Source organism: Etheostoma cragini, chromosome 22, assembly GCF_013103735.1.
Source record: "Etheostoma cragini isolate CJK2018 chromosome 22, CSU_Ecrag_1.0, whole genome shotgun sequence".
NCBI lineage: Eukaryota > Metazoa > Chordata > Actinopteri > Perciformes > Percidae > Etheostoma > Etheostoma cragini.
The window spans coordinates 9,556,560-9,582,040 of record NC_048428.1 but is presented as its reverse complement, the minus strand read 5'-3'; the positions used below and the strand labels follow the sequence as shown (position 1 = coordinate 9,582,040).

The following is a 25,481-nucleotide window of genomic DNA, read 5'->3' as shown; positions in this document are numbered from 1 at the left end:
GTTATGTCACTAACAAAGTTGCTCTTTAGCCATGTCTTGAGTGGTGACTCCCTCTCTCTACTTAACCGATTTAGTGCATGAAACTGATTTCATTTTCAAATTCTTCTCACCAAGTCTGGTAAACTCCATTAGTCGGCCCACCAGAGGCACAAGGAACCTTTTGGGTGACGTAACCATATTTGGATCTTTTTATTTTCTAACTCTTAAATCAGGTTAACAAAAATCCTTAGCCAGCCAGACAGTGGAACATTTAACGTTCAGACTCTGCCATGCAATGCCCACGAGGCTAAAGTCTGCATGAGCTTTTCTACTGATGCCCCAAATTTGACAAATATCCAAAGACTTAAGCAGGGGAAGAGAAACAGTAAGTGAAATTGGGAAAAGAGAGAAAAAGTTGAGAGATGAGGGATGGCGCTGCACTTTAAAAAAAGAGTCAAAGCAGAGGGGAAGAGGGAGGAAATAGGTGGCGGTGGAGTTAGCGACAGTACAGCCGCGTAGAACAGAGGGTATAGGAGGGTAATGAACCAGAGTTACTCTCATCAATAGCAATCCCAGTCTTTTCTCTAATCTTTGAATAGTGTCTGTGGTGTGGCAGCCCCTCTGAACGTCCCATTATTAGCCAAGGCTTTAGGCTAACAACACTAGAGTCAGTTTGCGCTCACCTTGACACTTGACACCCAAATAGATAGATAGATAGATAGATAGATAGATATTTATTGATCCCAAAAAAATGGGAAATTACAGTGTTACAGCAGCACACAAAATATACATACATACAATATACATGAAATAATAATAATTATAATAACAAAATATAATAATAAAATATAAGAATGTAAGAACAAATATTTAAGTATATACAAGATCGGAAAAACAAAATGTGCAACTGTTTAAATATAAGTATGCTAAAAAATGTAAATGAACCAATCGTTCCGGTTGCCGTTATTGCAATATTGTGGTGTCTCAGAGTGTCATCTAGCAACCAGGGATGAAGTGTTGAAGAGTTTATAGGACAAACCTGAGAGCAAAAGGCAGGTTTAGAGAACAGTGGGGGAAAAAAAGAGAAGGAAAACAAATTTCATAGCTTGTGCTGTGGTCACCGAGGGATGACCTCGGGTACAAGCTGAAAAGAAGGGGAACGAGAAAGAAAGCACGAATGATAGAGAGAGATGGTGTGGGGAAGCTGAACATAAAGACAGATAAATCCACCCAAAAATGTACTGACAAATTAGTGTTTTAGCCAGTTCTTTTGATTTCGCATTATCTTACTTTTTATTCAGCTTCCCCCCACATCTTTATGCGTCCCATTTTCTTATTCACTCAGTCTGTGTGTCTGCTCTCCTACCTAAAGCAAATGGAGTGATGCTAAATTTATCATGTCTTCTGTTAATGGTGTGTTCTGACTGATGACTTGACCTTTGAGGCTAATATTGCCTGGCAAAAAATAGGCATGTGGGTGTCTGTTTATGCATGTATTTTGTGTGTGTGTGAATTCTTGTATTCCTTGTGAGAAGCAGGGTTTTTAACTGTTGGAATCATAGGACTTTTTGACCAAGACATTGTGTCAGTTAGGAATAAAGTTTAAGATTATAATCACACTATATAACTTATATATCTTTTTGTGGTAAGACAAATTTGTGTGTATGAGCATGTGTGTCTTTCATGAATTAAAAGACCAGCACGAGGCAAACTCGGTATGCTGTTTCATGAAAAATTTAACAAATCATGAAATGTGCCATGTGCATACAAACAGACACACCTAACGCTCTGGTGGCGTGAAATTGTGTTGGGAGAGGAAGTAAAAGGGCGGGTGTTTTTTCGTATTCCCTTGCTTCAGTGTAGAGTAAACAAATCGAGGCTGTGCTCCGGCTGGCAGATTAGTGACGGGAAGGGAAACTCTATTAGTCATTTGACACAGTGATACCTCTGCAATTAGCCAGCAGGCTGGGGGCTGGCTAGTTGAGAGCGGGACAGACTTTTTCTGTGGGCTGCTGAGACGAGGGAGATGGAGGAAAACAGGGAGGGAGGCAGAGCGATAGGGGGGAAAAACTAGAAGGGGATCAAACCAATCCTCAGAGCTTTCCATGGCCGTCCTCCCTTCTCATTCTTTCATCTCTGCCTGCATTTCTTTCAACCATACTCTGTCTCTGTCACTCTTTCTTCCTCATCACTCCCTTGCCCTTTTCTCCTTTATTATTTCCCCCTCTAGATATGTCCATCTCAGTCTGTACCTCCATCCATCTTTGATGGAACCTTCCCTTTCAATCCCTCTTTTGCTATAGTTCACCCCCTCTCTGCTTCCATGTTTTTCATCCTCTCTCCCATTCATTTCATGTTTTCTCCCCCCCTTTCTTCCCTAACACCCGTCTGTCTCTCTATCTCTCTCCCTCTATTGTGGTTGTAGTAGACTATGCGATCAGAGCTGAGGACATGTCCTTTCTCTCGACACGCTCTGGCGCTCAGCACGATTACACAAAACCCCTCAGCACAGTGTCTATCTCTCTCTCTCACGCACTCACTCACACACACACACAAACACACACACACACACACACACACACACACACACACAAGAACAACCACACACAGATGGATTTCTAAATATGCAAGTGATTGACATGGACTAAACATTGCGTGCCTGTAACATCTTTTTCTAATGCGTTAAGGTCATGCAACACCATGCACACACAACCTTGCCTACTGCAGCCAGGGATGAAGCACATATGCACAAACACGACACACACACACACACACAAAACACACTGCTTGAATGTGGAGGAGAGTAAGGATTAGTTTCTCCCTCTGTTTATCCCTAGGAGAGCCTCCTGGCCAACACACAGCTCTTGATGTTTCTGAGCTGGAAGCAGTGGAGGACAGGCTTCGTACGTACACACTCTCTCTCTCACTCTCTCTTTTGCAATTCCAGTATCAAGTACAGCATTTTACAGTGTGGGAGCTGTAGGACACTTGTCTGTATGAGTCAAGGTGCCATGTCTTATTTCTAGCATGCCACTTAGACACAGCAGGCGCTCAAGGCCAGTGGTTACTGCTAAATGTTCACGCTGCGGAAGGACAATAGTGAAAGTCATAAAAAGAAGAGTTCCTTTTCTTTCCAAAAGGGCGCTCCATTTATATAAAGACATACAGTGCCACTGCACGTTACACACTTGACACACTTTATTACAATTGTGTGACACGTTGTAATAAAATGAAGTTGGAAGTTTTAGTTTTTTTAATCAGCTAATTACCATAACAATTTGGATACTTGTATGTGTTTTTCATATTGCTTTATGTTTACATATCTTGTCTCAATTAATTTTGTGTCTAACGTAAAAAATTAAATTGCATTGTTTTTACAGTAACAGGTGCTATAGAAGTGATCAAACTTTCAGTGTTACCATGTTGGATTTTATGTGACATTTAAAAAAAAAAAAGTATGACATAAAGGTGAAGCAGGAAATATTTTAAGTGTTCTTCATATTGAATAATATCTGGGTCTATTCTTCATGTTGCTATTTGTGGCTCATTGTAACTAAACAAAATGCAATGTGCAATATCAGTTACAAATATCAGTTACAAATCTAATACAAAATATCAGTTACAAATCTAAAAATGGGCCTTTCTATATGGAATTATCTATTGCTTTTATGTGAGTTTCCTCTAGGTGCTCCTTTTCCCACCCACAGTCAAAAGACATGAAGGTGTATTGGATACTCTTTATTACGTAGTTGCAATGTAAATTTCCTCTCCTGTGTGTATCATGCTTCTCCCGTGTAAGCTGCAGCCTCCCACAACACTGAATAAGTCATGACTTACTAATATAGCAACTTTGAGTCTGAGTCTGTCTAAATAATGTAGCAACAGTGGGACAGTTAATGGGAAAGGAGGCCAAAAGGACTGTTGGTATTAAAGATAAAAATTGTGAGGCCAGGTTATTTTTATGCATTTATGGTACTAAAGGAACAATAAGGAGACAAAGCGTACCCAGAGAGGTAAAAAGCAATGTATACAACAATAAACCGTGAATCAATAAATGAATAAAATATGTATTAAAAAAAACAGATATGAACGTTTCTTTTCACTGATAAAGACAGTCAATGGTGCTTTTGTGCTGAAATCCAACTTATCTTCATGATCTCTGAGGACAAAAAACAAATTACTGTTTTTTTTTCTTTAGTTATGAATCCATTACTGCTGAATAGACAAAGATTATGCTAATCCTGTGAACTGAGATGGCATGGGACACCGGTACAATGTGTTAATGTGTGCACATTTCTGCATTGTGCACATTTATGCTGTGTGAGTATGAACTGCGTAAGTGGCCACTGGTGTGTGTGTGTGTGTGTGTGTATGTATGTGTCAAAGGGTGCGGGGTGACTAGCATCAACTTCACTTAAAACCTACTTTTAGGAAGTGCCATATGTTTTCACAAGGGAAAGAATTTGTGCTGATCTGCAGAGTAAGTCAGATGTTTTGAGCTGGTAATTAAAGCTTTCTGAGGCTTCAGCAAAAACTTACTGTAAATACTGTACAGTGGGGCTCCAAAGTTTGGGCACCCCAGGTAAAAATGTGTATTTATGTGCATAAAGAAGTCAAGAGAAGATGGAAAAATCTCCAAAAGTCATCAAATGACAGATTAGACATTTGTATAACATGTCACAAAAAGTTAGATTTATTTCCATCATTTACAATTTCAAAATAACAGAAAACAAAAAAATGGCCTCTGCAAAAGTTTGGGCACCCTGCAGAGTTAATACCTTGTACTGCCCCCTTTGGCAAGTATCGCAGCTTGGAAACACTTCTTGTAGCCAGCCAAGAGTCTTTCAATTCTTGTTTGAGGTATCTCCTGCTTTGAATCCATTTTTCCTTCTACTTGTAAAATGTTTCCTGTGCCACTGGCTGCAATACAACCCCAAAGCGTGATTGATACACCCCCATGCTTAACAGTTGGACAGAGGTTGTTTTCATCAAATTCTGGGCCCTTTGTTCTACAAACGTACCTTTTGTCATTCCGGCCATAAAGTTATATTTTAACCCCCTCGGTTCCACAATGCAACAGGCTTGTCTATGTGTTCATTTGCAAACTTTAAATGCTGATTTTTGTGGTGAGGACGTAGAAGAGGTTTTCTTCTGATGACTCTTCCATGAAGACCATATTTGTACGAGTATCTCTTTATAGTAGAATAGTGAACCACAACTCCAGTGTCTGCCAGGTCTTTCTGGATGGATAGTTGCAGTGAAACATGGGTTTGGACTTGCTTTTCTCACAATCCTGCGAGCTGTTCTGTCTGATATTTTTCTTGGTCTTCCAGATCTTGCTTTAACTTCCACTGTTCCTGATGACAGCCATTTCTTAATTACATTCAGAACAGAGGATATTGGGATCTGAAAACGCTTTGCTATCTTCTTTTAGCCTTCTCCTGCTTTGCTTTTTTTTTTGTTGCTTTTTACAAATATTTTCTGTTTCAGTTTTCTAGACAACTGCTTAGAAGAAGCCATGGTGTTGATTGATGGGTCAAGGTCAGATGAGTCTGGGAAATTAAAACCTTAAGATTGACATCACCTGGTCTTTCCAGACAATGATTGAGAACAATCCATGATACTGTCAGGTCTCAGCTTTCCAAAGAACGGGGCGGTGCATTCTAGAAACTCTGCAAGGGGGCCCAAACTTTTGCAGGCGCTATTTTTTTGTTTTCTGTTATTTTTAATGTGTAAATGATGGAAATAAAATCTAACTTTTTGTGACATATTATACAAATGTCTAATCTGTCATTTGATGCCCTTTGGAGATTTTTTCCCATCTTTTCTTCGCTTCTTTATGCACATTAATGCAGATTTTTACCTAGGGTGCCAAAACTTTTGAGCCCCACTGTATATGTTTAAGCTACATATTGAGTAGTTGCCCACTAAGTTGAATACAACTGTAGGCCATAGTTCCATTGCTTGTCACAGCAGAGAAAAAACACCTGAATAAGCAGAGTAATCTATCAATTTCCACTTTCCTCCTTCCTTGGTCTTTGTTTCCTTCTTTTCCTGTCTCACACTATTAAAAACGTGTAGGGGCGGCCTCTAGGTCACCCAGTACCCATGTAGGCTGAGGCCTTTGCAGCGGCCTGGGTTTTAAATCTGAATTGTAGTCCTTTGCTGTGTGTCATACCCCATCTTTCTCCCACCTTTCCTGTCTATCCATTGTCACTCTGAAATAAAATGGAAAAGCCCCAAAAAATTATCTTAAAAAAAATGAAAAGATCAGACATTGTATTTCCACAGACAGCTGGCTGCAGTATGACAGTCGTAAACTGGGCATTTAACCAGCGTGACCGTTTTCACAGTGGAGTAAACTTTCTTTCTTTTCTGGTGATTAAAAGACAATAGCTTCATTAAAAGATCAGCAGGATCAGCGACCAAGCTGAAATTGATCCTGGCCAAACAAACCTAATCTAACCTGGCAACAGACAGTGCCTATTGAGTGACACACTAAAGTGACTGGGGAGATGCTTCAGCCAAAAGGTCTGACAATGCTGCAGTGCTTTAGTTCTCTACACTGAGGTTTCATCAGACCCTAATGTATAAAGAACTGGTGATTCAGGGCTTAGACTGGCCAATTCCCACACAACAATTCCCACACAATAGGCACTGTCTGATTTAGGACCCTGGTTTTTTATGATGACTTGTTGTTTGATTATGAGTGAATGTGTGTTTATGTATTTACATGTGAGTGTCTCTGTCTATCTGAAACGTGCTGCTGCCACTTGCCAGGACACTCTTGTAAAAGAGATTTTTAATCTCAAGGAGTTTTTTATCCTGGTTAAATAAAGGTTTCAATGAACTACTAGCGTTTTACTGTTATATATCAATTAAGCATAAGAGTGCAAAACATTGGAATTCCTACAAGTAAGAGAAATGTAATTGTAGGAATACCACTATTACTTTGTAAGGAGTGATAATAATATCATGAAACATTTATTTTATGACACCTTATCTACACAATTTCTTGCGGCATGTTGCTTAAATTTGTATGTTTGTATGTACACACGTGCTGTACATATGCATATATCTTGATATGTGTTTAAAAAACTACAAATAAATACTTTGATGACCATAAACTGTATCTGCATACAGTAAATGCGCACACACACAGCCCAAGTTACTATAATTAGTATTATAAATCACATTTGGGCACCGGAGGACATGTGCCAGGTGAAAACAAGCCTTTTCCTTTCTTTTCTTTTATTTCAAGGATCTGTCACTTTCTCTATTTAAGAGCTGGCCTGAACTTCCCCAGCCTCCGGGTCAGGAGAAGCATGGTATCGGCACTCTCTCTCCAGTCCTATTCGTCTTTACCATCTTCTCTTGGGCTTGGTTTTTCTCTCTTATCTTTCTCCTCCATCACTCTCTCTGTTCTGTCCCCCTCATTAGGATGTCAGATCTCATTACAGAAGGAACACAGCAGATTTAAATAGGAAAGCAGATTGGTTAAATGGTGTGTTGCAAAGCCGTCCTCATATTTCATTCTCTCCTTTGTACTGTGTTCTGCACATTCACACTGGCGAAAGGGACCGGTGCTAAAGAGCAGCTAGTTCAAGCAAATATAATCCTCCTACACACACATGAATGCACTCACACATGCACGCATTTTTGTGATTACTACAACGCCACAGCCTTCATGGCCTTTATCCAAAAATGGACAGGATTTTTTTCATCTGCAAAATCAGGGCCCATCCTTATTTCGCAGAGGAGTCAGAAGAACACGGCTGTAGAGACTGACAGTGAGGCTACGCTGCATCAGACCAAAAAGATACAGTACCCAAACCTTAAAGATTTTGTCAAGAATTTACATGGACAAAAACTGGAAAACCAGTCTCTCGACTCATTCAATTTGACTGATGTAAGTGTAGTATGCATTTGTCTACTTCAAAATGCATCTACAGTACATGTGTAAATATCATTCACACATGAGTTATATATACATAAGATGTACATATACATATACATAACATAAGAACATAAGTTATATATACATCCATGCATGGTTTACCAAAAGTAAAGTTTAGCTTTTAGCTTCTGTAGTGGAGAATAAAGCAGTGTCCAGGGTGATGTCTGGTTGGCAGGCGATAAGGTATAAACACTTGCACAAAGGTACAGAACTGACCAGAGTAGTGTTTCTGAAAATGGGATATAAACTGCAAATAAAGTATGAAACAAAATGAAAACTCCCAATTTTTCCCCATACGGCTCTGCATCATTTGGTTATCTGGTTCAGCTAATGGCTGAGAAAATATAACCTTGTTTTTACTGTGGCTTAGTGATTAATGATTGCCTCTTTCAAAGATACTGGAGGAAACAATGTTTAACTACATAACACCCCTTATCAACAGCAATAGCTCAACCTGGCTACTAGATGCACCTAACAAATAGCCGTGTGGCAGTGAATCTACCCATTCTTGCTGTCGCCACCTGTGCTATGTGCAGGTCTGATGATAAGCCATTAAAGAGAAAAAGTGCCACATCCATTCAGAGCTGATGTTATTCCAAGTGGTCAGAGTCATTAATACAGGCCAAGATAGCTTTCATGAAATAAGGAGGGAAGGTACAAAGGCAAAAATGTAAGACCAAAGACAGGAGGCGAGGACGAAAAAGGGAGAAGAGGGAAGATCAGAGGAAAGAAGGAAAGAAGAAGAGAGAGGAAACGCATGAAAGAAGGAGTTTAAAGGAGACATGTCAATGTTCTCTGAATTAGTAGACTATAGTAGGTGAAATAAAGGAGCTAAAATATAAGAGAAAGGTAGAAATACGTATAAAAATAGACAGAAAGTAATAAGAAGCAAAAGAAGAGAGAGGGCACTAAAGAGAGCAAGGCTGGTGTCGGAAACAGGGAGACTGTAAAAAACAAAGTTACGACACACTAGTGACAAACTGTAGGCTGATTTAAAAAACGCGCAATGTCCTTTTTATAAAAAATAAATAAATAAATAAATGTGTAAACCATATTCTGAGGCTTTTTTTTTCTTGCTGCGATTCTTCCTTATACCAGGATGCATGTGCATAGATGTGTGTGTGTTAGAGATGCTGTCTCAGGAAAGCAGAAATAATCGCTTGAAATAGGCCACATTAACCTGCAGTCCTCTGGGGCGTTGGCCTGGTTTAATCTAGGAATGAAACACTGTGCGTCAGTGCCCACACACATGCATGGTGCAAACACACACACATACACACTCATACTTGTGCATGGATGTGTGTACAGTATGTGCTGGTTAGATAGGAAAAGAGGATAAGACAGCAGTCAGTAATAATGTAGAATATGAAAAGGGTGAGTGCATGCAAGAGAGAGGTTTGACCAGACACACTCACCCACACCCACACACACACACACACACACACACACACACACACACACACACACACACACACACACACACACACACACAGGTGGAGCAGATGTTTAGCAGCAACTTCTTCTGAGCATGACGACCACAGGCTAAACTAGACCTAACTGAAGTGTGTTGTCAAACTTCTGTCCACTGCGCTTCGAAAAAAAAAAAACAGCAGACTTTCTTAGACTACAGGTCTTTTGGTGTTTTTTTTTATTAACAAACAATGTTGGGTGTAAACTAGACATTTGCTTCTACCAACTCACAAATACATTTTTTTTTTAATTGTTTTGGGCATTTTAGGCCATTATTTGACAGGACCGCTAAAGACATGAAAGGGGGGAGAGAAAGGGGGAATGACATGCAGCAAAGACCTCATGTCAGAGTCAAACCCGGGCCCCAGGCTCCTTCTTCCTGTTTGCTCTGTATTTTGGTTTATCTGCTCTGTCAATAATTGGGTTGGGAAACAGCAACTATAAAACAAAGTGCATATATAGCTATAGTGACTTAAATAGCTTTTGTTATATTATACAGCTCCTCTTCATAGTTAAGTGTCCAGTTAAGTAATGTGGTGGCCCACGCTCTCAGTGATTGCTGTGAGCTTCCTTAGACTGGAAGTACCTTTGGTCTTAAATTAGCCTGACACTGTGGAACGCATATAGAACCACTGACTCTAGCTTTGCACATTTTGCTATGAAATACACACACATCTTCATTCTCTTTCCACCGCAGGAGTGACTTATAGCATTTATTACATTGATCCATGCCAGCTTAATGAACCAATAATGTGAGCCTGCCGTTGCCAAGAAAAGGGGCTATGACATAATTAATGACTTACTGCTCACCATGTCAGCACAGCCTTTATCAGTTCACAATGTGCTATCACACTGTGCATTATGAATCCCGATTAGACAACCTCCTAGTCACTGCACAGACTATTAACATGACTTTTTAAACATGCTGAACCAAGGCCAAGCCTTAATTCAACGGCCCAGTGACTTTAAGGTGCGGTTCATCTTCGGTGTGTTGATTTACAACCGTAGTTACATGGGCCAAGAACAGTAAGGGGAAAATTCTTGAGGGTGAAAAAGACCCTGATGCTAAAATAACCTGATGGTGGATTTAGCTCCAACAACATGAGACAATAAACTAAAATACTGTATCATAGAAGAAGCCTGTTGTAAACCTAGAGCGTTGCAATTAAATGTGCACGGTCTAATCCACAGTCTATTGATTTTTGTAGCTGCAGTACAAATTTCCTTTGTGAGTTTTCTTATACCCATCTATTGAAACTACAAATACAAGACGCAGTAAATTATAGATAACAGTGGATCCTCTCTGTACACTTCTGAAGAACTTATTTAATTAATTCCTGCCTGCAAAGACAATGTTATCACTGTACTGTTCAGAATTTCACTGACAGTAATCAAAGCAATATCCCACAAGAATAAGAGCGAACCCAATGACCCCCCTAACTCTGAAATACAGTTGTTAAAGGCAACTCTCGCTCCTTTCAAGTGAGTCAAACTGATCAACTCAGACGCGGGTCTAGAGAGGCGTATTTACTGCTATGATTCTGACCCAAATGCTAATGATAGCTATTAAGGCTAGTCTGGTTAATGACATACAGGGAGCTGTGAACGTGGCATGACCGACTTGGGTGTTTGCATGTGGTTATGATACAGTAATGGGATTAACATGGCGTACCTAAACCCACATTGAGATAAGCTGAATGAGGCCCTATTAAAAATACATTGCTGACAACAATGGAGTTACGGAGGGAGCGGTGGAAATCAGTGTCTGTCCGTGTGACTTTGATAAAAAATGTGCCCAACTATGCTTCATTTCCAACTGGAAAAAGGAAAATATCTTGACAATAGGGTTTTTACTCTATTACATTTTTTTTCTGGGTTGGGTGCATTTGCTGGAAATGTGTGCATGTCACCAAAAAAAGGGAAACGGGTTGTAATATTCAATTCATGTGGGAAATGTGTTGTTGCATCTATGTATCATATATCATCATATATCTCACTGGGTAACCGAGCATCAATAGCATTCAAGACGTGCTGATTGACAAAATGACATAATCTGATGTAAATATAGGTTGGTCCTAATGAACATATCTTTTTCCTCCTCATCCATGTTTATCTCAGCTCCATTAAGTTTGCATTAAGGCAGCTTCATGCCAGATCTTGTCCACGATCTGTAATCTTTGTTGTCTGCAGTGTCTGCTCAGGGTAAAGGGTCTTTGCCATAGCGGATGTCAGATTTTTAAAGACACAAAAATATGTTTTCAATTTTAACTTTTTAGTTGTAGAATATACTTTAGGTTTAAAACTTTTTAAAAACCAGCATATGCAGTGAATAAAAACTCAAAAATACTAAGGTAAAACTGCAAAGCTTTGCAGGGAGGACCTTACCGGTGTTGTTGCGATAGGGACCCGTGTCCGGTCCCTGGCTCTGGCTAAGGCTCCTCATGGGGCCCTTGTTGTGGTAGACACGTTCTTCATAGATGGGATCTATGTGGTGCTCTGGGGATCCCAAGGGCCGAAGGGGCTCCTGACTGTGCTGACTACTGTAGGAGCCACGAGAGCCTGGAGAAAATTGAGAGGAAGAAAAAATATGTGAGTAGGATACGGAGTGGGGATGCAAGTTTGAGGGCAAAATGAGGGAGAGCTAAAGGCAAGACGAGGTACGGTGCATGAGGTAGGGAAGGGCGGTAAAGTCGAATTGAACAGAAGGATTTTAAGGAAGTCAGGGAAAATGGAGAAAGACATGCAGGGAGGAAAGATGGGTTGCAATATCATGCAGGAAATGAAAATAGTGAGCTAAGAAGGCATTGGTAAGAACTACAGAGGGTGGCGAGGATGAAACAAGATATAAATAGGATGTGAAAGATAGACGATGAAGACATAAATAAGGACAAATGAATGTGGCAGAAGATGGATGGGCACACAAGAGAGATAAGAAAAAAGAAAAGGAACAGGGGATGGGTCAAAAATGTTAACAGTGACGATGACAGGGAATAAAAGGAGCGGAAAACAGCACTCGACTCAACAAAGAGCCGGCCTATGTGACTCTTCTGTTTTTAGACCTGTCCATTTTCACCCTGGACCTTTTTTATGCTGGTGTAGAGTGTTACAGAGTGCCAAGTGACAGACAGCACACTCTTTATAGGGGGGATAGATAAGGGTGATGATGTGTGTGTGGGGGTGTGGGTGGGTGTGTGTGTGTGTGTGTGTGTGTGTGTGTGTGTGTGTGTGTGTGTGAATAAGCGGTAGGGATAGTGGTGAGTTAGAGATGCACTGAATCAGAAGTAGAGAAAATAAATGACAGAAAAGTAAAGAGGGACAAGCATGGCGACACATAAGATAGGAAAAAATAGGCAGATATAGAAAGAGAAAGAGAAAAGGGATGCCTCTGTATTTTGTTAATCTTCATGGAACACATTGCTGGTCGTCAGCTATAAAATAATGAGATGTAGTGTCCCCCTCTTGCTCCGTGTTTGGCAGCGATCCCACAGACACAGGACAAGGAAGACATTGACAGTAGGCATTTGTTCATTACATGGCAAAACAAATGGTATGGCCTCCCTCTGGAAACACAGAGCCAAATTAAAGATGAGGAAGGAGTAGAGAAGGAGGAGACCCGGGGAATATGAAGATGAGTCAGCAGGGCCTTGGGTGACATCGCAGGAGATTAAATGAAAAGATGTGCACGCACTCATATATACACACAGGCTTAGAAAGCTATGAGTGACAGGGAAAGAGAGATGTGCAGTGCCAGTCCAGTGGAGCTAACGTAGTATCATAACGCATTAGCTTTCAATCAATGGCAAGTCGCGTGCAACGCATTTTCCCGTAGAAGAAGGCGGATGAGTGCAGTGCTTCAAGAATCCAACTCAGACTCTGTGTATCCATCCCCCATGAAGTTAACACAGTCAAAACCCCACAACCCTTCAGATCAGATCAGAAATTGATGCATGTGAGGCACACAGCCATCGCCATAGGAAGTGCAAGTGCATACACTAGCATGTAGCCATGATGTAATTTATGTTGCAGTGTGCCTACTTCTTGTCTTCAAGTCCAATAAATCCGAAAAGGGAAATACATTTTTAAAATGAATCGCAACAAATAGTCATTCAGAAATACACAAGACAAATCTGTCATCCTGACCCTCTTTTATCGAACAGCCTATACGAGAAAGGATGGATCATGCACTCTTGGGGATGAACAGGAGACACTTCCTGTACTATACTCTGGCTGATGATAGCAGTAGTGGTTTGCCTCGTTATCCTGGTTTTGAGCATGAATGTGTTAAAGAGGCTATTGCATTTCGTGCAACCGTGTCCTCCTTTTCAACAGCGGGGTTAACTGACTGGCCTGTTTGCCTCCTTGCACAGGAAAAGGTAGGCTGTCTCCTGTCACACTCGCACAGGTAGAGAAGACAACACGAAAGAGAGAGTCAGAATAAGGGATTGAGCAAAAGAGATAAAGGAGAGAGAAAGAGAGCATTTTCAGGTAATGACATAAATGGATGGAAATTGTGGCTGCGTCAACACCCATTGAGCGTAATTGAAATGAGGTGAATATAGAGACGGATAGATAGAGGGAAAAGAAGCATGAAAGAGACAGAGATGGTCAGAATGTGCATGAAGGAGTGCTAATTAGAGATGTGGACACAACCAGTAACGACATGACTCATTCCAGCTCTCTCTCTCTCTCTCTCACCCTTCATCCCTTTTTATCTTTGAAGTCTTGGGGAGTCTGCTTTATTTCTTTATTCACTTTTTTTTATTCACAAGGGCCCACTTGTGGAAGTACTGACCTCTTTCTTTCAAAGGGAAGGGGAACTTTAAGAAGAAAAGATGGAATGGTGTGTGTATGTGTGTGTGTGTGAGAGAGAGAGAGAGAGAGAGAGAGAGAGAGAGAGAGAGAGAGAGAGAGAGAACAATAAAGAGATTCCCTCCCATGACGTTTCATTTTGTAAAAGATTTAATAAGGAAAACAAAATGTAAAAACCAACTCTGGTCCCTTTATGCCGTTGCCCTGTTTGTGTTACAACAAGACAGCATAATAAATATCCCATCCACAGTCAAAAATAAGAATTACATTATTTGTTCTTTTATATGTAACCATGTACAGTATCTGATAAGGAAAGGGTGGTATATCTGTCAAGTTATTGTGATCCTATACCTCATACATTGTTCTGGGCATAGGACCACACATCTAAATATCCAAGGGATCACTGCTGTGTCAGAAGCTCCAATGTCAACCCCCAGTCCAAGTTTATGCCAGTGCAGCTCAATTTAATATCTACAATATCTATGTCTGTATCTATTTCTTACTTATCTCTATATGAAAGATCTTAGTCATTTATTTACTTCAGCTTAGTATTAAGCTGTTGTGTCACTATGGCAATATTTACACACAGTGGAAAGTATAACTCAGGCCCTTCATGCAGAAAGCACAGAGAGGAAATTTCTTTTTTCGGGGCAATTTGGGTTTTATGCAGCTTAACTCTACTGTAGAGTAGGTGCTATAGAGCTGGTAAGTACCTCTTCAAACAGGCCAGTCACATGGACTCTACTGTGCTTTTTCCAGGAGGATGTTGCCCACTAAGGATGAGCCAACCTCTGACTAATACAAATCATTTTTGGTTGTAAAAATTCCAGAGTTATAAGTTGCCTTTAAATTGTTTTAATACAATCAACCACAATGCTGAAGGACATGAAAGCACATTCTAATAATGATAACACCCATGTCAGCTATTTATAGTGCTATCATTACTTATTCCCGCTCAATCCTCTTTTCTTCTTCATTTAAAGTCTTCAGGTGAGATGAAACACCAGGCGTTGCTTCAAGATCACAGGTAGACCCTCAGGGTAAAGCATGAAGGTCATGTTCTTCATCAACATAGCTCCAAGTTAAAAGGACTAATCGAATTTAACTTACTCCAGAGCTTCAAAACACAGCCGTCTGGTTAAATCAATATTAATCTTGTCAAATATTTCATTCATGTTGCGTGAAAAAATGAAAACATTAATCAAAAAAAGGAAAAGTCAACCTGTGGCAAAAGGAGGCTGAAACAGAGGCAGCAATTTAGCTTTTAGCAGGGCTCAGCCTGGCATCCCAAATGCGAAGGATCTTTACTATACTTACAGGTACAATTAGCTCACACTGTCCATAAACTGTATACTATGAAATGAAAATAAATAAAAATAGACTTAGAAGTAGATGAAGAACAGTAATAAAAATCTATACAGATTTCCAAAATCCGTAAAACCCCTAAAAAACAAGATTTTTTTTCTGCAGTTACATTAAAAGCACAGAGCCCTCATTTGAGTGAAAGAAGAACACTATCTTAAACTACTTTGTATCTGAAGTCCACTTGAGGATTGTAAGTGGTTGAAACAGTGGGCTATCTACACTATTTCATTTAAACAGGCACAAACAGCCAACCTCAAATACAAAGTTACACTATGGACCATAAACAGTTTCCATAAAACATTTTCATTCTCAGTTTGATATTCAGCCAACTCAATTTTGTAGAGTCAAGAGTGAAAGCCATTAACTAGTCAATGCAACTACAGGAGCAAATAAAAGCCTGTTTTTCCCTGCGCTGAGACCAGTGTCTGCCTTTCCAATGCATTCAGCTCCAAGACACAGTAAATATATATTATTCCATGACGCAATTAGAATCCAAATTCTTTCAATGTTCTTAACAGGTTTCCGTCTGGTAGTCACAACAGACGGTTCAAAACAGGATTCACAAATGTAACTGCTGAACAGCTAGTGCTTTCAACTTTAAGTTCTACTTTATAAAAAGTCCTCTGACGCCTCTCGTGAAGTATGGAAAAGTGCATCATTATAAAGAAGATAACGCCAAGATACCGGTCACAACACATGGACATTTCTTAGAATGACAGTGAGATACATTGAAATGTGCCATGGGTCTTCTCCTATAGCAAAAATGTTCCATTTACACAAGATGTTAACACACCTTAAGATACAGTGTTGGGAGTAACGTGTTACAAAACACTTGTTAACACACAGTTACAATTACAGTAATGTATTCCTTTTTGCTGTAACGCAGTAATATAATGCATTACTAATACAGTTACAGTTATATTATACCTGTTACGATCTCAGTAATGCAAAATACAACGCATTTAACCCAACATTTAGTGCCGTTTTTTGGTTTTTAAGAATTCACCAACACAGTGAAATGTTTCGGCACAGACAAAAAAAGTCCGTTATTTCCTGTTGCTATATTCAGTGGTTGAACTGACTGCAGAGACGGATACATTTGCGAGATGGACATTATTTTCAGGAGTTCTGACGCTGCGTCGATGCGAGCTGTCCCTTCACTGTTCCCGAGGTCACGGCCAGAACCAGAGACAGTTGGCTAGGACATCTGTGTCCTGTCAGTGCCGACAGCAACAGTGCCCGAGCAACTGACAGATAACAAGATGTCCGGAAGTAATGTTTAGTCTTGCTACACCTAATATCGTTAAATTTGATCAGTGGTGGGAAGTCACTATACCGTAGACTAATTTGATTCTATTGTAAGGTGCTATTAACTGAGTATTTTGAATCCAACTTATTAGGCTACTTGAAGCAACCACAATTCGGAGTCAAGTAGGCTATTGTACTTATTTTTTATTTTTTGGGGGGCATTTTCGGCCTTTATTTTTGACAGGGCAGCTGAAGATATAAGAGGGGAGAGAGAGTGGGAATGACATGCAGCAAAGGGCGTCAGGTCGGAGTCAAACCTCTGTATATGGACGGCTGCTCTACCAACTGAGCTATCTGACCGCCTAGCCATTGTACATTTTACTTAACTTTGTATTTTATAGCTTTAGTAACTTTTCAGCTTCAGATAAAAAATAAAAAATAATATTAGTAAATTATGATATATTAAAGTGGATAAAGATGACACTTTATAGATCCTGTGGTAAAAATCACAAGCTACCTGCCAAGTCATACTTCCGCTTTTATTTTGGTGAAAGTAACTCAAAAGTAACACAAAACTAATGTAAAGCATTACAATTTAGAGACAGTAATAATGTCATATGTCAAATAACAGTAACTAGTTATCAATAATGTATTACATTTTGGAAGTAACTTGCCCAACACTGTTGAGATATAGTGAGAGATGTCCTTACAAGCCTTAATGCTCACAGGACAGTTAGTTTAACACAACGAATAAAACGCAGAGTAAGGTTTCTATATTTCCGCGATGGAGGTACACACATGTTTGGGTTTATGTGCATTTGCATGTGTGACTGCATGAGTGTGGAAACTCCCACCTGCCAGGCTGCCAGGCCTCTGCAGTGTAGCAGTAGCGTAGAGCTCGTGGGAGATCTTGTACTGGTCAGAAGCGTGGTGAGCTGCCAGTCGTTTGGGAGACAGAGTGGCATAGCTCCCTATGCCCGAACTCATCTGCAAACACAAGAGGTTTTTGTTGTGTGTGGTTCATATAGAAAAAAGTGTGTAACTGTATTTCTTTTCAATTCAACTGTATTTTCTTTTCAAAACTTTTGTGTCTAAATACGTTATTTAAATAAAAAATGAGCATGTTGCGTAAACCACGTCCAAACCACTAAATGTAACTCATGCTGGGAACACACACACAGATCAAACCTTTCATCATGCTACAGTGTGAGCTATTGCATATAATAAATTAATCTAATTGACCCAGGAAAGAAAGATTAGGATAAGGTGATATTTGAAAAGATTACCCATTTGAAGAGCTAACGTTGGCTTGTATAGATTTTTATGGTTTGAAGATATGACTCAATCTGTTAATGTACCACACCATTCTTTGTCATTATTAAAGATCTGACAAAGTGGACAGGAATATAATCTAACACGCGGCTTCTATGCTAGGCTCATTCAATATGACACAATATCATACTTAAATGGGACAACTCTCAATTAGAGCTCTGTGGAAGAAATATCAATAATGACCATTAGCACTGCACATAGTGTACTTAAAAATATTATCTTTGAACAATTATGCTGCATATAATAACCACTGTCAAATCACTGTCTGTGGATTAAGTTGCTCTGTAATGAACATCTGTAAATGTGAAGAAAACATTATAATGATTAATGTACATTAGTTAAAATGCATGAATTCCTCTATAGAATTGGATATCAAAATATTTTATCAAACCAGGTCAGGATAATATGTTACTGGTCGCAGGAAAATCCGCATACTCATACATGATTTTACAATTTACTTCATTGAAGAAGGATGAAGGTCATGTGTGCACAACAAAACAAAATTCAGTTATTCAGCAATTGTTAGACGGAGTTTACTCAGACTTTAACAGAGCTCATAGTTGCATTAACTCTGGTACTCTTGCAGTTGCCTTGGTGTCATTTATTATAATATAAAAAGGGTGTTATTCAATACTATTGTAACAAAAAATGCATTTCCTTTCTACAGGTGTACGACTGTAACATTCTGAACAGTACCTGGTGAAGAGGGGACGATGATGAGCTGGCCCCTCCCCCTGCTAATGTAGAGTTTGGTGGGGTTGCAACCCTCAGGGGAGACCCGCCCCCTCCTGCTGTTGTCACAGCAACTGTGGTGCTGGAAGACAAATTGGAAAAGTAAGTTAATTTGTATGAAATATACTGATTTCAAATGAGTCATTCCACTTCACATATAAAAAAGTGATATGCTTTGGAGTATTTTAAATTAATTACACACCAAAAAGGCAGCCCAAGAAGGTAATTTTCCCTTTTCTATTCTATACTACTGTAGTCTAGGGCTGAAAAAATCAAATATCACAATATGTTTGACCAAATATCTTGATATTGATACTGTAACGATATTGTAGTGTTGACTATTGGTGCTTTCACAAAATATTTACACAATGAGATTTTTGATAAATAATCATCAATAATGTGGATAAAATGACTAAGTGGGTAAAGGCAAATAATAGAACAGTTACAGTCTGATAAGTTCAGAAAATTACATCACTTTACTGTAATCCAGCCTTTAAAACCAGGAAAAGACAACACTTTTAAAATCACGATATTACAATATCCAAAATCGAAGACAATATTTAGTCTCATATCACGATATCGATATAATATCAATATGTTGTCACTCATTATTTACGTATCTCTCTTCTCAAACTGTCAAAACCTTTGAGTGAGACGGATGTGTTACATACAGTAATTCTTTACAACGCCATCCCCTTTATCCACCTTCAAACACCATTGGACCATATCATACATCAGAATCAACACCATTACATCAAAATCAGTGTCACAGTCTCTCTCTACCTGTATGACTTGGCCAGTCGATTGGCAGGAGACTGTTTGCTGGGAGAGGAGGAGGAAGGAAGGCGCTGAGTTGTAGCGTACCCCGGTGTGTCAGAGGCTGATCCCAGGCGTTGGAGTTTACCTGGGGAACCAGATCCCGAGCCGCCTCCTCCTCCAGACAGAGGGGAACTGACACGCTGGGTGGGTAATGTGGAGCTGGAGTAGTAGATTGCTGAAAAACAAGGGAAGAGAGAGAAAATTCAATAAATGGCGGAAAGCAGACCTTAGGCCAAAGATTGATGATCGACTTTGTGTTCGTATCATCAGATCCGCGACCCTAATGTGAGGAAATTATACATTCTGCAGGCTGGGCTAGTGGCAAGTTTTTTGTTCCAATTCTCATGCATGTCTGTCACTGTTTCTAAATCCCATCTCTGTGTATCCACAGCACTGCATGCTATGTCAGATTCATTTATTATCAAGAAAATGCATCTCCATGAACAGAGACAGGAAGGAGTAAGGAAGAGAAGGATAGGTGAGTTTTACCTGACCCTGCCCCAGTTTGTGATTGTTGCTGCTGGGCTGCACGACTAGATGTCACCTGAAAGAATTTAGGCAAGTGGAGGGAAAAGAGTCATGACAGGGGAGAAGGGATGAATACAGGGAGTGATTAGTGTGGGGGGGACAAAGTTGGGTGGAGGGAAAGGGAGAGACAGAGTTAAGGAAATTGGAATAAAATAGAATAAAGAGTGGTAGCCATCAAAAACTCTTAGGCAACAATGAGTACCGTCAAGCTTTTGAGGAGTCCCAAATGAACCTCAAGCAGCTAGCAATGAAATCGCCACACAAAACAGAGGGTGATTCAAACAGACTCATAGAAGCCGGCTATAAAGTCCTGGAAGTTGGGTCGACTAGATTAATTCCTCATAAAGCCTTTCTTGCACCACTTACTCAAAGTAGAGTGAAGGATTACACAGTCACCTGCCATCATGTAAGTCTAATTATTCAAAAATCCTTAAAATAATTAAATCGGTTATTAAAAGCAGACAAAAGAGAAAGTTATTTCCTGTTAAATCGTTGTTGTATGGTAAAACACTGTTTTAACTGCAATATGCAATTAATTGGTAACGAACAAAAAGACGTGTGACAGTGCGGGAGGCAGAGCATGAGAAGCCTTTTTACCACACATCACATGCTGGTCGATCCTATTATATTCTCCTTAGGCTCCAGATATAGTAGGGGAGAACATATGCCTGTACTCCACTGAGCCTCATATCGCCTTATGTTGATGCTTACGCTGTAAAAGGGATTCAAATACATCATCATAGCCTTTCATGGCTGCGGTCGTACAAGGCCATTATGCAAGCATAGTCACCTTGGAACACCGTCATCACTGCATATACAGTACTTCTCTCAGTGGAGTCATCCGTTTCCTAGCATTAATGTTATGAATTCTTACAATGTCATACACTGACACATCAGAAGAGACTAACAAAAACATAATTCTAAATTTGCTTTACCATTTTGACAATAAATTGAATATTGATCCGCATTACTAGAGTATTTTGGCCAATTTGTTGTTAATATGTCTGACACTGTTTTTGTGAAATTGTACGTTGTTAAGGCAGATACACATATTCTGTAAGCATGCTTAAAAAAATCATCATGTAGAAAAACAAATGCCTGCTCAGCAAACCTTCCCTGGATAAATATGGCAACACACACAGGCACACCCTCTCCTATTATGTTCTAAATGGCAATTTCTGTTTATATTTCGCTGCTTTGCGATGAGCCAATGCCGGTCTGCTGAAGACTAAAAGCCTTTGGTTCCAGAACTGTTTTGTTTGCAGAGTGGTAACGGAAAGTGATTTATCTTTGGCTGGATGGAATAGCAAGCCTGGCTCCTTCCGCCTACGTATTTCCGCTTAATTTTCATTTTCCTTCAGTAAACCGTCTGAGTTTGTGGTATATTCCTAGGTTTTCTCTGGACAAAATTCCTGGCAATCAGCAAACAGGGGGAGTGTCTGAGAACAATGATGTTGAGGTTGTGCGCTAGTTTGAGTTGTAGTTCTGTAATGGCGGCAGAGAAAGATGCGAGCGAAGCCATTTGGTCCGTTGTGGCAACACTGCCGAATATCCAGACGTTAAAGTCAGGCTTTAACGTCTGGATATTCGGCAGTGTTGCAAGAACAATCTTTGCTGAGTTTTGTTGGTGGCCATGATGTTGTATTTAAAAAAAATAAAGTTAAAATAAAAGCACCTTCGGAGTGGCTAGTGAACTACGCAAGGCGAACGCTAGCGATGCTAAGCTGACGTCATGACCAAACATTAGCGATTGGTTATGGCAGATCCAATAGTTTTAAACTTCAACAGAGTACTTAGCAGTTAACACTTGTCAACGGAGAGCGGACAAACTCTTTGTACAAAGGAAATGTACCAGAGTCTGGTAGGACCAGGCTATGGAATAGCAGTCTCTTTCAACAAATCTGACATACAGTCTGGGGTAAGGCAAGCAGGCAGAGTAGCAGAGACAGGGACTCAAAGGATGGAAAATTGTTAATATGAGGAACAGGTCAAATATACAGTAGCCTAAGCTATAATAGATTCCCTATATTGTCATGTTCTTGACTCAGTAACATGCTGACACTGTGCCTATCATAACCACTTCAGTGCAACAGTATAGCATTAATTCTTGAGTTGCTGATCCATCCTGATCTCAACACACAGGAAGTAAATCCTGATGGAAGCTTTAAGGTAACTTAACCTGGCACCACTACAAAGGATGGGCTGAATTCTACTCTAAATCTTTGGCCATGGGTCAGAGATAAAAATAGGTAAACTAACAGCAACTGGTTAAAATTCAGGTCCTATTTTAAATCAGCTGTGTGTGCACCTTTTATTAGCACACTCCTAAAAAGTCCTTCGGCAGGAATCAACAGAATGTCTGCCTATCGTCTTTCTTACACAAATGACTTTGTAACTATAAATTGTTAAACTAAACTGAAATATACTCAATGTGAATAAATTCAATGAGTTTGAGTGATTCCACAAACCATGATTTCCATAGAACTGTCAACAGCAATCTCAGTTTATTCAGCCAATTTTTCTGCCAACTTCCATAAATAAATCTATTTTAATGTCAACTCCTTCCAAACAACCAAGACAATTTCATATAAAGACACAATCCATCTATGTTCTTCTTGCTTTCTTTGTATTATCCTAATTTCTCCTTGTTTATGGCACTTAATTAGGCTACTTTAAAACCGTTTCTTGTAGAAACGTCATTCAAACTCTTCGGCTTAATGAGGATCAACTGAATCCCTCTGTATGTTTCATTATCTCCAAAATACTTCACGTTTTTCTTCATCCTTTTCCCCCATTCAGGTGAATGGATAGAATGTTCAGAGTTAGAGTGGGTGACATCACATCCAGGGTGGCATTATCTGTTCAACTGTTATTAAAAATATCTTATCAAATTCCTCTCAGTCCCTAGTCTGGCTGTCACCGGACCAAGCTCAATCTGCTCTGTATTTCCTCTGTACAAGAGGCGTGATCAACGAGCATAATTAGAATGACTCTGTACGCAATTGGATAATCCTTCAACCAATCAGGCTAACAATCCGGGTGATGTACTTTGCAGACAGTGGCATTAAATACTAATTGTTTCCCTTCGGTGGTCGCCATGTTGAATCCAAACAAAAAGCTTTTGCTGTCACTTATTGGCCGTCGCTTCTCTATCACGCCAGGTAGATAAGCCAGTTTGTGATTGGTTCCCATAAATTTGAAGCAGAAGCTGGATAGCTAAATGTACAGGTTTCCAGCCTGAGTTGCAGGGCAAAATCAAATCGCCGGCAGATCAGGCTGGGTTTACCCAGTCTATTTAGTGCCACAATTTTTTTCAAATGTAGAAAAATTAGTTCTCTTATAAACAATGTAACTATGCAAACAGGCGTACATAATTTGCTATATGGGTTCAAAGTGGAGTGCCATCCAACTGTCCAAACTGACTCCAATGTTATCTGAGACCAAAAACAAACCAAGAAACAGAACATTTTTGACTACCCAAAAAAAAAATGGTGTAAACATGTCAGTGATATAAATCATGCTGTTGTAATGAGCTAGAGTTTGAGTGGTGCCTCTCAGCTTAAGCTCTATTAAAGGAACTGTCTGACCGAGGAGTCTCTCAGGAGTTGCCATTCCCAAACAACCATTAAAGGTGCCCTGCCACAAATATTTCATTACTTCGTGTTAATGTCTGAAGTTCTACCTTGAACTCTGTAAAATTTTATTGTGGAAAAATAGGCCTTGGTTATTTTGTTTCAAGCCATTATAGCAAGGTATAAAAAACCTGTGTAAAGTGCTCAATTTGTGCCAGTTCTCATTCAATGAGCTAAGCTGCTTAACTCTGATTGGATAATAGCTAGCCCATAAGAGCTTGGCTATTAGCATCCTTTATATTGTAGTGCAACTGGGAGAGCTCATAAATAGTAATGAGCTCAGGCAATATGACGTCAGACTGACCAGCTTTTGTAATTGGTCTGATTTCCCCACTTGTTTCTTTTCAGTGGCTAGAGCTGAGAGAGAGAGGTATTAGTTGATTTTCACATTCACAATATAACACAAACACATATGGACCACACTTATTTCAAAACATTCAAGTAAAAACGATTTTGTGTGGCAGGGCACCTTTAATTACATTTGGGGACCAACAGCTGTTTGAGACTGGCTGGTTCAACTGCTTGTCTGATGTCTGTGGCGTAACAGCAGCTTCATTGCAGACAAACACAGGTGTTGTTTACAGTGTGACGCTGTAGTAAGGGACCAGTCAGACCCAGAAGTCTAGATTTTCCAACTAGAAGGTAACAGGAGCTTACAGCAGGCTTTATGAGCACTGAATACTTTCAAAATAAATATATATACACACACACACACACACACACACACACACACACACACACACACACACACACACACACAAACACACACATAAAATAAATGATGGTGGTGAAGGAACAGTGTTTCCATGTGCCTGTATGCCTTATTTATCCCTTTTCTATCATTTCAACTCGTCAAACTTCTTCAGCTGCATTTCATACTTAAAGTTATCTAACATTGCAGTTTAGCTCCTAACCATATATTTAAGCAATGTTGTTCATCCTCCAGCTATCCATGAAGCAAAAGAGTCTAGCTTCCAGCTTTTCCATCAATGCTATTTAGCTTCCAGCTGTCGATCCAGAAATGCAGCTCAGCGACAGATTCTCACCAGCCAGCAAATATTACAGTATTAATCATGTGTTTGAGTGCATCAGTATCAATAGTTTTACTATAGTAGCACAGGTAACTTATTCTACCCTTTTTTATAGCTGGAACTACAAACACCCTGGATAACTTCAATTAGTTTTGGTCTTTAAAAAGTACTCAAGTATTTAAGGTGTTAATGGAACCTATAACAAGTGCACATGAAACGAAAAGGGTTTTATGTTAACAATGTGACTTGATGTGTTTGTTTATGTGCACATGGATACAGGGTTGTTAGAAAGGGAATGATTCAAAGTGCTATGTCTATAAACTGTGAGGGAGAGATCTTAAATGGAGATGAGAGCCACAATCTAGAACTGTGCACCATAAAAAACTCCTATACAAGTCCCCTGTGTTAATTTGGTAGGTTACAAAGCCAAGCGAGTGAAGGCTGATGAGATGCAGGCCAAAAACATTGACTTTAAGAAACCTATTAATGGTTTCTGTTACACAGAGGTGGGTAGAGTAGCCAAAAATTGTACTCAAGTAAAAGTACTGTTACTTCAGAATTATTTGACTCAAGTAAAAG

The 25,481-nt window shown here is 39.7% G+C and overlaps 1 protein-coding gene across 5 annotated transcripts in view; it reads right to left on the bottom strand.

The window, feature by feature from the left end:
• ctnnd2a (catenin (cadherin-associated protein), delta 2a) overlaps window positions 1–25,481 on the bottom strand; it is a 261,359-nt gene that overhangs the window by 112,392 nt on the left and 123,486 nt on the right. For 3 of the 5 annotated variants that reach the window (XM_034862043.1, XM_034862042.1, XM_034862044.1), the window contains 5 exons: window positions 20,199–20,255; window positions 19,676–19,884; window positions 18,857–18,974; window positions 17,683–17,815; window positions 11,792–11,965 (listed from right to left, as the gene is read on the bottom strand). In XM_034862043.1, the coding sequence (XP_034717934.1) occupies window positions 11,792–11,965; window positions 17,683–17,815; window positions 18,857–18,974; window positions 19,676–19,884; window positions 20,199–20,255 (691 nt within the window). Of the gene's footprint in view, window positions 1–11,791; window positions 11,966–17,682; window positions 17,816–18,856; window positions 18,975–19,675; window positions 19,887–20,198; window positions 20,256–25,481 lie in introns of all 5 variants that reach the window. The other 2 variants (XM_034862040.1, XM_034862041.1) reach the window with 1 other exon arrangement.